The sequence below is a fragment of the Anolis sagrei genome, chromosome X (assembly GCF_037176765.1).
Source record: "Anolis sagrei isolate rAnoSag1 chromosome X, rAnoSag1.mat, whole genome shotgun sequence".
Lineage (NCBI taxonomy): Eukaryota > Metazoa > Chordata > Lepidosauria > Squamata > Dactyloidae > Anolis > Anolis sagrei.
Genome location: NC_090034.1, coordinates 86,188,562 through 86,202,455, shown reverse-complemented (window position 1 = coordinate 86,202,455; position 13,894 = coordinate 86,188,562). Strand labels below are relative to the sequence as shown.

The 13,894-nt window shown below is 45.0% G+C and overlaps 1 protein-coding gene across 3 annotated transcripts; it reads left to right on the top strand.

The window, feature by feature from the left end:
• On the top strand, positions 1-13,894 carry LOC132780361 (uncharacterized). Of its 3 annotated transcripts, XM_060784020.2 has the most exons (7): positions 1-324; positions 463-592; positions 3,697-3,753; positions 5,792-5,894; positions 7,275-7,459; positions 9,555-9,684; positions 12,141-13,894. In XM_060784020.2, the coding sequence occupies exons 2-7, from the start codon at positions 470-472 to the stop codon at positions 12,185-12,187; spliced, it is 645 nt and encodes a 214-aa protein (XP_060640003.2). In that variant the 5' UTR covers positions 1-324; positions 463-469; the 3' UTR covers positions 12,188-13,894. The 3 variants fall into 3 exon arrangements, with proteins under 3 accessions (XP_060640003.2, XP_060640004.2, XP_067316745.1); XM_060784021.2 differs by lacking the exon at positions 3,697-3,753; XM_067460644.1 differs by lacking the exon at positions 9,555-9,684.

Sequence of the window (13,894 nt, the reverse complement as noted above, 5' to 3'; positions counted from 1 at the left end):
TTAAGGCCTGCAAGATCTAATCCCTTTCTCTCTCCTGCCCTGAGAAGGCCAAGGAGGCAGAGCGGGCAGCTTTGCAAGAAAGGGCAGATTCTGGGAAGGGGGGGGGGGGTCCCTATTGGGGAGCCAGCAGCTGCAGGCAGTGGAGTCTATGGAGGATAAGAAGAGCGAAGAAGAAGAAGGCGATCCCCACTTAAGTTCTTAAGAGATGTTAATGGTCCGATGCTGAGAATGACCCACTGAGTACTAGGAGCCTTTCTCCAAGGCGCTCAAGCTCTATGGTGTCTATGGCTTTCCTACAGTTCATCTTCACAGCAATTCTGCCAGGTAGGCAATGTGTGAGAGGGAGGCCCTCTGAGGTTTGTGGAGGGTGGAGAAGGGAGTAGGTGGGTTTGGGGTCTGCAGGATGTCCTTCCTCTCCAGACCTCTGACCTCTGTCCCTTGCTTGTGTCCCTCCTGCTGCAGTGGTGTCATGCAAAAGCAGCCAGAGCACCCCTTCCTACGGATGCTGAGCCCCTGGAATGGATTGGCGGCGCTCTGGAGCCTGGTTTCCATGGCGGTGGACAGCGCTCTCTTCCTTTGGCGGATTATCTGGGTCAGTATGCCCCACCCCACCCCCAAAAGCACCTCACTGAATCCCACCAGGTTGAATGGTTTCTCAAAGGAGACTTGAACTGGGAAGGGGTACTGTATTCAAAGGTACAGTGTTCCCTTGCTACTTCGCGGTTCGCTTTTAGCAGTCTCACTGTTTTGCGGTTTTTCAATAAATATTAATTTATATTTATTGACGAGGGACAGGGCCTTCTCGGTGGTGGCCCCTCGGCTGTGGAATGCCCTACCTGTAGACATCAGACAGGCCCCTTCACTGTTGGCGTTCCGGAGGAAGGTGAAGACCTGGCTCTTCGAACAAGCATTTGGCTAAACAGTGCAATTGATTATAGGAATACGGTGCAATCGAACATAGGAACATGGAACAAGGATTATGAGAATGGTTCTGATTTGGTGCTGAGGTGTTACGATAATGATTGTTTATTGATATTGACTGTTATGTATAATGTGTTTTAATTGCCTATGATACTGTCTTGTGATAATTTGTACTATGTAAACTGCTATGAGTCGCCTACAGGCTGAGAAAAGTGGTATAGAAATAAAGTAAATAAAGTAAATAAATAAATATATTGCAACATTTTAGCTGTTTTGCGGGTTTTTGCCGCAGCCACTCTCCGAGGCACTTTACCTCCTCAGTCCTCCCTCCAGCCTTAATAATAATAATAATAATAATAATAATAATAATACTTTATTTGTACCCCGCTACCATCTCCCCAAGGGACTCGGTGTGGCTTACATGAGGCCGAGCCCACAATACGTCGATACAAGCAACAACAACAACAATAAACAATTAAAATAAAACTCATAAACAAAAAAGCAATAACAATAACAGTAATACAACACACATTTTAAAATCTATGGCTGGGCCAAATGCAATTTAAGTTTAAAAATAACGCTAGGCATGAACAAGGTAGGAGAGATGGGGCATTGGAAGGGCTTTTCCTTCCTTTCCTTCACTCTCTCTCCACCCAGTGAAGGGAAAAGCGAGGAGAGCTTCCTTCCCTTCCTTCCTTCCTTCCTTCCTTCCTTCCTTCCTTCCTTCCTTCCTTCCTTCCTTCCTTCCTTCCTTCCTTCGCAGCCACCACACTGACAGGGAGGACGGTGGGGGGAGCCGCAAGGGAGGGGGGGGAGGAGGAGGAGTACTCGGTAAAACAGAAACTGGGTTTATTATAAGTTTATAAATACTTTAAAAGTGTATAACTACTAAAATGATGTATAAATATTAAAATAATATTAAAATAAATATAGTGTCCCTACTTTGCGAATTTTCACTTATCGCTGGTGGTCCTAGAACATAACACCCGCAATAAGTGAGGGAACACTGTATACCACGCCAAAGCGGCTCAGCTGACTGGAGGGAAAGTGGGTTGAGTGTTAATGAAAAGCTAGCCTGTTTCTTAACACCCCCACTGCCACAAACACACACACACCCTAAAATAGAAAAATAACACCCTATGGAGTGGGTGGGAAAAAGTACGATATTTATGCTATCCATATTCAAAACCCAGAAACCAAAATAACCATGTTCTGGCGAATGTTATGTGCAACAGCAAAAAGTGTGTTCCTTGTAATTTGGCCACAAAAGGTGTACATTACAGTACCTGCCTGCTTAGGATTTCTTTAAAAACAAAAGTGTTCAAACACCAAAGCTTTCAGCAATGGAAAAGAAAACAGTGAGATAGATAAATGCTGTAGAATGAATCTATTTTAATTGTCTTGGTTCAATGCTATGGAATCATCGGGCTGTAGTTTGACAAGGTCTTGAGCCTCCTCTGCCAAAGAAAGCTGATGCCTCACCAAAGTACAAATACCACCATTGCATAGCATTGAGCATCCAAGGAAGTCATGCTACCCCTCTATTCTGCCTTGGTTAGATCACACCTGGAATATTGTGTCCAATTCTGGGCACCAACCACATTTGAAGAGAGATATTGACAAGTTGGAATGTGTCCAGAGGAGGGCGACTAAAATGATCAAGGATCTGGAGAACAAGCCCTATGAGGAGTGGCTTAAAGAGCTGGGCATATTTAGCCTGAAGAAGAGAAGGCTGAGGGGAGACATGATAGCCATGTATAAATACGTGAGAGGAAGTCATAGGGAGGAGGGAGCAAGCTTGTTTTCTGCTGCCCTGGAGACTAGGATGTAGAACAATGGCTTCAAACTACAAGAAAGGAGATTCCATGTGAACATTAAGATGAACTTCCTGACTGTGAGAGCCATTCAGCAGTGGAACTCTCTGCCCTGGAGTGTGGTGGAGGCTCCTTCTTTGGAGGCTTTTAAACAGAGGCTGGATAGCCATTTGTCGGAGGTGCTTTGAATGCAATTTTCCTGCTTCTTGGCAGGGGGTTGGATTGGACGGTCCATGAGGTCTCTTCCAACTCTATAACTCTATGGCAATTCAAGGAGGGATGGCATCCCTCAAATAGGACCTCCTGGTACTCCCGAAGCAGCTTCCACTTTTGCATTTGCTCAAAGATGACTGTATGATGAGAATGTAATGCAGTTTGGGAAGGTAATTTAGCCAAAAAGAAAAGATAAGAAAAGATGTGAGCATTAGATTCGAGTAAATACAGTAGAAGCTCACTGGGACTTGCCGTGTAGATTTTCTTTTTTGTGTCATGAGTGACTTGAGAAACTGCAAGTCACTTCTGGTGTGAGAGAATTGGCCGTCTGCCAGGACATTGCCCAGGGTACGCCCGGATGTTTTTGATGTTTTACTATTCTTGTAGGAGGCTTCTCTCATTTCACCACATGGGGAGCTGGAACTGACAGAGGGAATTCAACCTGCTCTCCCCATATTCAAACCACTGACCTGTCGGTCAGCAGTCCTGCCATCACAAGGGTTTAACCCATTGCACTACCAGGGATGCAGATGAGATGATATAACCATCTTCTGTTCAGCTGTGGACATTTTGCTCATGGAAGCGGCCTCTTCTGTCTCCCTCAGGGGCAATTCCCAAGATATAATAGAATATAGGAAAGCCCTGAGAAGTTTTCAATGTCATGCCATGGACGCTCATCTCGCATTGTGTCTTCCTCGCCCTCCTGGGCTTCCTTTCTGCTAACTCTAGTTTTTCCAAACCCCTCCAGGCTGCTCTGCTCCTTTACAAGCTTTTCTGGGAAGTCATCTTCCAGCTGGTGCAGGAGGTAAGGCCCCCAAATCACTCAGTGGACAAAGAGACCCCTTTCCCTTGCAAATACAACAAAAAAAAGGGGGGGGCTCTTGGCATTTGTTGAAAGTGGGGGGCAGAACTGGCTGGAAAGGAGTCTAGGGAGAAGTAGATGTTGGTAGGGAAAGTGCATCTGGAAGTTAAGGTCAGTGGAAGGTGAAGGAGATGAGCCCACACTCTGCAACTGTCAAATAGAATAGAATAACTTTATTGTCATTGTACATCATACAACGAAATGCAATGCCATCCCCAATATGCATTATATATGTAGAATTACAAAGACAAAACACTCATCCTTCCACATTCTAATCACTATTGCACAACCCCTCATGCCTCATCTGTGAAACCATACAGTTCAATATAGTCACAGCTCTGGAATAAAAAAACTATCTCTCAGCGTATTTGTCCTTGTTTTTATCATCCTATACTGTCTGTCAGATGGTAATCGTTTAAAAAAAAGAGTATCCAGGGTGAGATTGATCCTTAAAAATATTTTGAGCTTTCTTAAGGCAGCGGGAATTATTACGTTCTTCCAAAGAGGGGAGAAAGAGGACAACCAATAATTCTCTGGAGCATCTTCCTATGTGCAATTGGCAAATCATATGCAGATGCAATAGATTAGAACCCTCTTTATAACACAGTGGTAGAAAGTCACCAGCAGTTTTTCACTCAGTTAAAAGTCTCGGATAATGCAATCTCTGCTGGGCTCGCTTAACCAACACAGCCACAGTATGAATGCTGCCCCAGATCAGGACTTCCTTAACAATGTAGTACCCAGGAACTTAAAACTGGCCACCCGCTCCATTCAATCTCCATTTATAAGCAAAGGCTGAATTTCTGATCCATTGGTGGAAAGTGCTTGTAAGGACTGTGGACCCAGGGTCCAGAGCCCACTCCATTCCTCGCTATCCCTGGACCAAGAGCCTTCCTTCCTTGGAGACCGCTATCCCCATCAACAGCTCAGCCTTGAGGGTCATACCTTCGTCTTCAGAAGTACATTTGGCCCATATTCAAGAGAGGGATTTTTTTGGTGGCCTTTCTCTAATTCTGTGACTCCCTTTCAAGAAAACCTGAGCTAGCATCTCCATGTCTAGCTTATATGAGCAGGCAAGGACTTTCTTCAGCAAGAGATGGGTCTTCAACAAGTGTCTGTTGGTTACAGCTAAAGGTTTTTAAGCAGCGATTCCCAACTTTTTTTGACCAGGACCACTTGACCAGGGACCATTTGATCAAGGACCACTTTGACCAGGGACCACTTGACCAGGGATCATTTGATCAGGGACCACTTGATCAGGGACCACTTTGACTAGGGACCACTTTGACTAGGGACCATTTTGACCAGGGACCACTTTGACCAGGGTCCACTCTCCAACATTAGTACCAAAAAGGTTACAAATAAGTTTTTGGTTAACTTTAGATTGAAGGAGCTGGGGATGGTGACGGCCGACAGGGATCCATGAGGTCACGAAGAGTCGGAAACGATGAATGAATGAACAACAACAAAGAGTCTGTTTGGGTATTTGGTGTACTGATTCAGAAAATTGCATTAGATAGACCACATCAACTCTAGTTTCTGATACAGAACATATACCATCCAGTAGTCACCATCTGCTCATCCACAGAAAACCATATTTAATAATCTAGAGCTGTGGACCTTATTTTAGGTCTCGCAGCCCACCAGTGGACCACAGAATACAGGTTGAAAACCAATGTTTTAAAAGAAATGCACTAGACTTGTATTGATTACTTTTTGTTAGTTTATGGTTTTAATTGGTGTTTCAATAGTATAGTTAATTTCATTTTATGTTAGTAGGTATATAAAGCTGCCCCTAAAAACAAGGTAGTTCTGTAGGTTTGTTCCTAAGTTGAATTTGTTTGTAGGTTGGAATAGGTTTGAAGTGTAACTCCAGGAAGTGCCCTGGCTCATGTGCAGGCAGCCTGTTCCTCTGCCCATCCTGCTCTTTCTGAGTCCCCTGTCCAGCTATGGCTTCCCTTCTGTGTCCTTTCTGCTGCAGGGCTGCTCCTCGTTGTCTTTGTGGCTGGAGGAGGCTGGAGATGTCACCCATGGGGACAAGACCCTCTCCTCACCGCTAGAGAGCCCCCGGTCCTGGGATACAGGTTGGTACAAAGATCCAAGGGCTGGGACATGTCTCCCTCTGTGTATGTGTCCATGCATGCGTTTGAAGCTTAGCATCTGCAGTGGGGAGAGCCTCCTTTGTGTCCCATCAACCAAACAAAATACATAGGGAGGACACGATGAATGTGGATGACCCCTTCCTTGACTGTGATCTCCTCCAACTGTGGAGGCTTGGTGAGTCTCTAGTGCCTTTTTCTTCCAATAAGAATGACACTAGAGACAGGAGATCCAAATTCCAGCTTTATTCCTGGCCAGAGCAAAACTGGGGGTGACCAGCAAAGAAAGAAATGTGCCATGAGATCTGAAATGCAGCTAGTTCAAAGCAAAAACATGCACACACAAGCCTTTCCCCATCTCCTCGGCTTCTTTGTCCTTCTATCAACACCTCTTATCCACAACAATTTTCCCCTCGTATTGTCGAAGGCTTTCATGGCTGGAATCACTGGGTTGTTGTGTGTTTTCCGGTCTGTATGTCCGTGTTTCAGAAGCATTTCCAGAAGCACTTCAACAAAAGAAGTTAGCCATAGCAGAACGTGTGAACCTGTACACAGCATATTATTTGAGAACAGAGAAATGCTGAACCACTCCAACAACTACCATGTCAGACTACGTAGAGAAGCCATTGAACTCCACAAGCATGTGGACAATTTCAACAGAAAGGAAGAATCCCTGAAAATGAACAAAATCTGGCTACCAGTATTAAAAAATCATAACAGTAAATAAAGAACAACACCCAAAAACAGGGGAATTCCAGACAAGAAACAATCAGGCCCAACTAATCACCTCCCAACAAAGGATTTCTCCAGGCAGTAAGAAGCCAGACCTTGATAACTGTTAGGCCATTAAATGCTAATCAAGGGGGCCAATTGCAACATTCACACTTGCCTCAAACAGGCAAGAGTTCTTTCTCCCATCCTGGGCATTCCATAGGTAATATATAAACCTCATTTGCCTAGTTTCCAACAGACCTCCCAACCTCTGAGGATGCCTGCCATAGGTGTGGCTGAAACGTCAGGAGAGAATGCTTCTGGAACATGGCCATACAGCTCAGAAAACACAGAACAACCCAATTTTCTCCCCTCTTCCCCTCTTCCTGTGCTCCCCCTCTCTTCTCTCCAGTTCCTCCCTCCCTTCTGTCTTAACCTTAATTGGCTTTATTACTAAAATTGTATCCTTTGCACAACTCCATTGGGTCTGAATTCCACTTGGTTGGGTTGTCTGCATGGTTGCTGAATGCTCCCAGCCCCTCTAGTTTGCCCCTTGGCAAGGGGCTATTTGTGCAATGGGAGGCAGGGAAGAAAGGGCAGCAGGGGCATCGCTGTCCAACCCAGGCTCATCCCGATCACTCTGTCTGCCTGCAGGAGCTGAGCGGCACCTGGAAGCACAGGTGATGCGACTGCAGGCGTCCAGCAATGCGGCTCTGGGGCGCCTCTCTGCCCTGGAGTCAGGAGTCCGGTACCTGAGCCAGGAGCTGCGATCTGAGAGGCTCTTGTGGAGCAGTCGCTACCTGGAGCTCCTACGGGAGCAGCAAGGCCTGGCTGTGCAGGTGAGATCCATATTATGCCATAATCCTGTGGTTCTCAACCTGTGGGTCCCCAGATGTTTTGGCCTTCAACTTCCAGAAATCATAACAGCTGGTAAACTGGCTGGGATTTCTGGGAGTTATAGGCCAAAATACCTGGGGGTCCTCAGGTTGAGAACCACTGTCATAACCAGAGACCCCCCCCTCCCTTCTGTTGCTAAAGCAGTGGTTCTCAACCTTGCTAATGCCGTGACCCCTTAATGCAGTTCCATATCTTGTGGTGACCCCCAACCATAATATTGTCTTCGTTGCTACTTGATACCTGTCATTTTACTACTGTTATAAATCGTAATGTAAATATCCGATATGCAGGATGTATTTTCATCCAGTGTCATTCACTGGACTAAATTGAGCACAAATACCTAATATGCCCAAATGTGAATGCTAGTGGGGTGGGGGTGGGGGATTGATTTTGTAATTTGGGAGTTGTAGTTGCTGGGATGTATAGTTCACTTATAATCAAAGAGCATTCTGAACTCCACCAGCGATGGATTTAAACCAAACTTGGCACACAGAACTCCCATGACCAACAGAAAACACTGGAAGGGTTTGGTGAGCATTGACCTTGAGTTTGGGAGTTGTAGTTCACCTATAACCAGAGGAGTGCTGTGGATTCATGCAATGATGGATCTGGACCAAACTTGGCATGAATACTCAAAATGCCCAAATGAATACTGGTGGAGTCTGGGGAAAATAGACCTTGACATTTGGGAGTTGTAGTTGTTGGGATTTATAGTTCACCTACAATCAAAGAGCATTCTGAACTCGACCAACAATAGAATGGGGTCAAACTTCCCACACAGAATCCCAATGACCACCAGAAAATACTATGTTTTCTGATGGTCTTTGGTGACCCCTTTGACACCCCCTCACGACCCCCTCAGGGGTCCCGACCCCCAGGTTGAGAAACACTGTGCTAAAGGATATTCACAATTATTTGGGCAAGATTATGATCAAATTTTTGCACCTGTTGTGAAACATAGTACACCCACAATATTGCAGACCATTGCAGCATCATTCTAGAGCAGTGGTTCTTAACCTGTGGGTCCCCAGGTATTTTGGCCTACAACTCCCAGAAATCCCACTCAGTTTACCTGCTGTTAGGCTTTCTGGGAATTGAAGACCAAAACATCTAGGTTGAGAAACACTGATCTAGAGGATTAAATGTGGAACACTGAATGAATTTTATTATTAGAGTCACAGGCTAGGAGTGTAATACCTGAAAACTTTGAAAAACAGAGGGTTTTTTAAAAAGTGTTAACATTAGGACCAGAAATTCACAACATTATAAGCAGAAAGTCCATAATACGGAGTTGATCTACACAGCTTCATATATGACACTTATAAAATCTGTGGGTATGGATAATAAAATAAGTAAGTTAAATCATGATCTGCTAAAATCTTCCACAAAGTACTTCCTTTTTTATAGTTACCGCACAAAACTTAGCCACTTGATGTGATCAGTGGATCCTTGTCCTCTATGAGATGTTTTAGATAATATTCTTCATTTCTGTGGAACATTTGGACATAAAGACAGCTTTTCTGCATTACTCAGAATGGACGCTTCCCCCCTCTCCATTCCATGCCCAAACTTATCATTTGGCTCCTGCACTTTTCTATTAACCTTGTCCTTGCAGCTGTATTTCACAAGCCCTGCATTAATCTCAGTTTAGTTTATGGACGCTATGCTTGGCTATTGGTTGTTGTTGATGATTTATGTTTTTATGATGTTTTGTATTTGTATTTTTACTGTGTTATATTTTAATCTCTGTTTGACTGGGCTTGGTCCCTATGTAGGCTGCCCTGAGTCCCTTTGGGGAGAGGGAAAAAAAGTTATTATTAATATATTATTATATTATATTATATTATTATGCCAGCCACAACACGTGCATGCAGAAACTCAGGTATTGGGGTGAGTCCTGGCCAAAGCAGTGGATACTCTTCCCATGGCCAGTGCTCCAGTTTGGATCTCCTTGCCTCCCCCTTTTCTCTCCCTGAGCTGAGAGGCAAGTTGGGGAGCAGCAACCTCTGTCTCCTCTGTCTCCTCTCTCTCTCCCAGTTGCAAAGGCAGGAGCAAAGGCTGTGGCCGTTAGACCTGGAAGGACTGAGTGGAGTCCCTCAGGAGATGCTGTCTCAGCGCTGGGACCCCCCTGAAGAGGAAGAGGAGGAGGACCCAGGCCATCCCACTGGTGAGTCAGAGGCAGGGTCCTTCAGCATGGTGATCCTGGCCAACCAGTTGTAGGGACATTTATCCCCCGAGGCAGTAAAGTCCCTGCAATAGCTCTCTACTCTGTACAGTTACAGAGTGATGGCTCCACTTTCTGGGATTTGTAGTAGAGCAGAATCATAGAGTTGGTAGAGACCACATGGGCCATCTAGTCCAACTCCCTTTTGCCATGCAGGATATGCACAATCAAAACACTCCAACAGATGGCCATCCAGCCACTGTTTAAAAGCCTCCAAGGAAGGAGACTCCACCACACTCTGAGGCAGAGAGTTCCACTGTCGAACAGCTTTTTTTACAGTCAAGAAGTTCTTCGTAATGTTCAGTTTATTTCTTTATTTATTTACGTCATTTTTATCCTGCCCATTTCAGCCTGAAGGCGACTCAGGGCGGCGTACAGACCAGCAACAATTAGATGCTGTATATATAAACATACATATGTCAGTTAAAACAATTAAATCACATCCGAATACACATAAAAACCATAAAAAACAGTGTTTTCCAATCCAATTCCTCATCCGTTTACATCGTCTTTAGCCATTCCGTATTCATATTCCAGTTGTATTTATTTGATCATGCTGAAATTTCAAATGCCTGCTCAAAGAGCCATGTTTTCACTCTTTTCTAAAAAGTCAGGAGGGAGGGAGCCGATCTAATATCCTTGGGCAGGGAGTTCCACAGCCGAGGGGCCACCACTGAGAAGGCCCGGTCTCTCATCCCTGCTAGACGTGCCTGTGAGGCAGGCGGGATCGAGAGCAGGACCTCCCCAGATGATCTTAAATGTCTAGAAGGTTCATAGGAAGAGATGCGTTTGGATAGATAAGCTGGGCCGGAACTGTTTAGGGCTTTATAGGCTAAAGCCAGCACTTTGAATTGTGCCCGGTAGCAAACTGGCAGCCAGTGGAGTTGGCGCAGCAGAGGAGTTGTATGCTCCCTGAGCACAGCTTCCGTTAGTAACCTGGCTGCCGCCCGCTGGATTTTGAATCTCCTTTGCTGTAATTTGAACCCATTGCTCTATTGGGTCCAAGTTTCCAGGGCAGCAGAAAACATGCCTGCTCCCTCTTCCTTATGGCATCCTTTCAAATATTGAAACATGGCGGCGATCATGTCTCCTCTCAACCTTCTCTTCTGCAGGCTAAACAGACTCAGCTCTTTAAGACACTCCTCCTCAAAGGGATTCATGGTCTCCAGGCATTTCATCATTTTAGATGCCCTTCCACCAAACTACAAATCCCAGGATCCCATCCAGTAGTATCAAACCATTACAAAGGATTTATAGTACAGACAGATTCCCATTTCACTAGAAGAGAGGGGCAGCTCCACTGAAAGTCTGCAGAGAAGTTATGGGGAGCATAACAACAACAATGAAAGGGGGTGGGGTGTTTAGCAGGTCAAGATGATGGTGAGAGAAGAAACTTTTGTGGTTGAGCAACACTTTTTTCTCCATTTCTCCCCATCATGTTTTCCTTCCTCTGGTTTTCATTTGTAGCATTCACTAAAATTTCATTTGTAGTATTATTGACCACGGTGGTTCACGCCTTAGTTACCTCTAGATAGGACTATTGCAATGCACTCTACGTGGGGCTTCCCTTGAAGACGTCCGGAAACTCTAATTGGTCCAATGCTCGGCAGCCAGATTAATTACAGGGAGTGATCAACCCCCCTGTTTAAGGAGCTCCATTGGCTGCCGTTCATCTTCCGGTCCCAATTCAAGGTACAGGCTATTACCTATAAAGCCCTAAACAGTTTGGGACCCGCCTACCTTCGTTGACCGCATCTCCTACCACCAACCTGCACAATCCCTCTGATCTTCTGGGGAGGTCCTTCTTTCGCCTCTTCCTCTATCACAGGCAAAACTTGTGGGAACGAGGGAGAAAGCCTTCTCCGCTGTGGCTCCCCAACTTTGGAACTCACTACCTGATGAGCTTAGGCAAGCCTCCACCTTAGCAGCCTTCAAGAAAAATCTGAAAACTTGGCTGTTCCGATGTGCCTTCGGAGAGTGACCATTTATCCCATCTCTGTCTGCTCCATCCATAGTGGTGTCTATGATGCACTTTCCCCCGTTCTAAACTGAAATCCTACCTCACTGTTTATCCTTTTTAGACTCCCCTCAATCACATAATTTTTATTCCTACCTCATCCAGGGTTTTATCATTTTACCTTGTCCATTTGGCCTGCCCATTCTGCTTGATTTTATATTGTGTAGATTTGCTTTATTCTGTTACTGTATGTATTTTATTCTGATGCAATTTATGCTGTCTGTAGTCTGCATTTTATTTTTGCTGTATTGTACCTTTGGGCTTGGCCTCATGTTAGCCACCCTGAGTCCCCTTTGGGAAGATGGTGGCGGGGTATAAATAAAGATGATGATGATGATGATTCCTTCCTAATGACATTGTCAATTTTCTTGCTTTTTTGCAGTGCGACCTGGACCCAAGTGGAATGCAAAAGACCGACTGACTCCATGAGGTTGCAGAGAACATGCCATGGTTTGGGGAGAACGTTTTGAACCTGGCTCTCCTGCCTCAAAGGCTGGACTAAGACCAGTGGTCTGATCCAATGAATAAAGAAAGAGCACTGCACCCAAGGTGGACCTAGACTCAAAACAGGAGGCTCTGCGATGGTTGTGCCTTGGTTAAGCTTCCATGCACCAGTTGAGGTCCAGGTTGCAATGAACAGGACAGGGCCCAGAGGGAGCCAAAGGCACACAGAGCAGCACGAAACTTTACCCGAAAGGCAGAGAGGAGCAAAGCTGCAAATCTTGAGTCCTGACAGACTAGAGAGCTGATTGGCCAAAACTAACAAAATGAATCTCAACAAGGACAAATGTAAGATACTACACTTAGACAGAAAGAATGAAATTCAAAGACACAGAATGGGCGATGCTTTGCTTAATAACAGTCCATGTGAAAAAGATCTTGGAGTCTTCATGGACAACAAGCTGAACATGAGCCAACAGTGTGATGCAGCAGCTGAAAAAGCCAATACGGTTTTGGGCTTCATCAAAAGGAGTCTAGTGTCTGGGTCAAGAGAAATCATGGTGCCTCTCTATCCTGCTCTGGTGAGATTTCACCTGGAATACTGTGTCCAATTATGGGCAAATATATTCAAGAGGGATATTTACTCTTGACCTATAAAACCCTATATGGTTCTGGCCCAGCATATCTGTCCGAACGTATCTCCTTCTATGTCCCACCTCGGAGTTTAAGATCTTCTGGGGAGGCCCTGCTCTCAGCCCCACCTCTGTCGCAAATGCGCTTGGTGGGGACAAGGGGCAGGGCCTTCTCGGAGGTGGCTCCCCGCCTGTGGAATTCACTCCCCGGTGAAATTAGATTATCGACGTCCCTCCTTTCCTTTAGAAAAAAGTTAAAAACATGGATGTAAGCTTGTTGACAATGACAGTGACAATGATGACAATCGCTATGGACTATGGACATGCTTGATGGAGTCTCTAACTACAGAATTCAGCTCAGATAAGGCCACCAGGCTGTTATAGAAACAGAAACAGATTTTGATTAATTAATGTGATTTAATGTTTTAAATGTATGTAATTATTGGGATTTATTATGTATTTTATTATGTGTACATTGGAGGCGTCGAATTCTTGCTGGCTGGAAGCCCCCCTGAGTCCCCGCCCCCCGCCCCTCAGTACAAATATCTGAAATAAATAAATATGTTGGGAAGTATCCAGAGGAAGAGGGCGATTAAAATGATCAAAGGCCTGGAGACCATGAATAATTCCTCTGAGGAGAAGTGGCTTAAAGACATGGGTCAGTTTAGTTGACCATGGGCCGTCTTGCTGGATGGGACTGGGAGGCACTGATATACAGTGGCTCCGGTCCTTCCTGGAGGGCTGGACCCAGAACGTAGTGATGGGAGACTCCTGTTTGAACCCCTAGCAATTGACCTGTAGGGTTCCTTAGGGTTCCATTTTGTCCCCCATGCTGTTTAACATATACAGTAGAGCCTTGCTTATCCAACCTTTGCTCATCCAATGCAGTCTGCCTTCTGCACGAATCCACAGCTGTTTCAAAACATTGTGATGTTTTGGTGCTAAATGAGTAAATACAGTAATTACTACATAACGTTACCATGTATTGAACTGCTTTTTCTGTCTATTTGTTGTAAAACATGATGTTTTGGTGCTGAATTTGTAAAATCATAATGTAATTTGA

What these genes read in the sequence shown, in the direction of transcription:
- LOC132780361 (XM_060784020.2), top strand. Translation starts at nt 470, where the DNA reads ATGCAAAAGCAGCCAGAGCACCCCTTCCTACGGATGCTGAGCCCCTGG. An exon ending in TCTTCCAGCTGGTGCAGGAG is followed by an intron (nt 3,754 to 5,791) that starts GTAAGGCCCCCA and finishes TTTCTGCTGCAG; the next exon opens with GGCTGCTCCTCGTTGTCTTT. An exon ending in CCCCCGGTCCTGGGATACAG is followed by an intron (nt 5,895 to 7,274) that starts GTTGGTACAAAG and finishes GTCTGCCTGCAG; the next exon opens with GAGCTGAGCGGCACCTGGAA.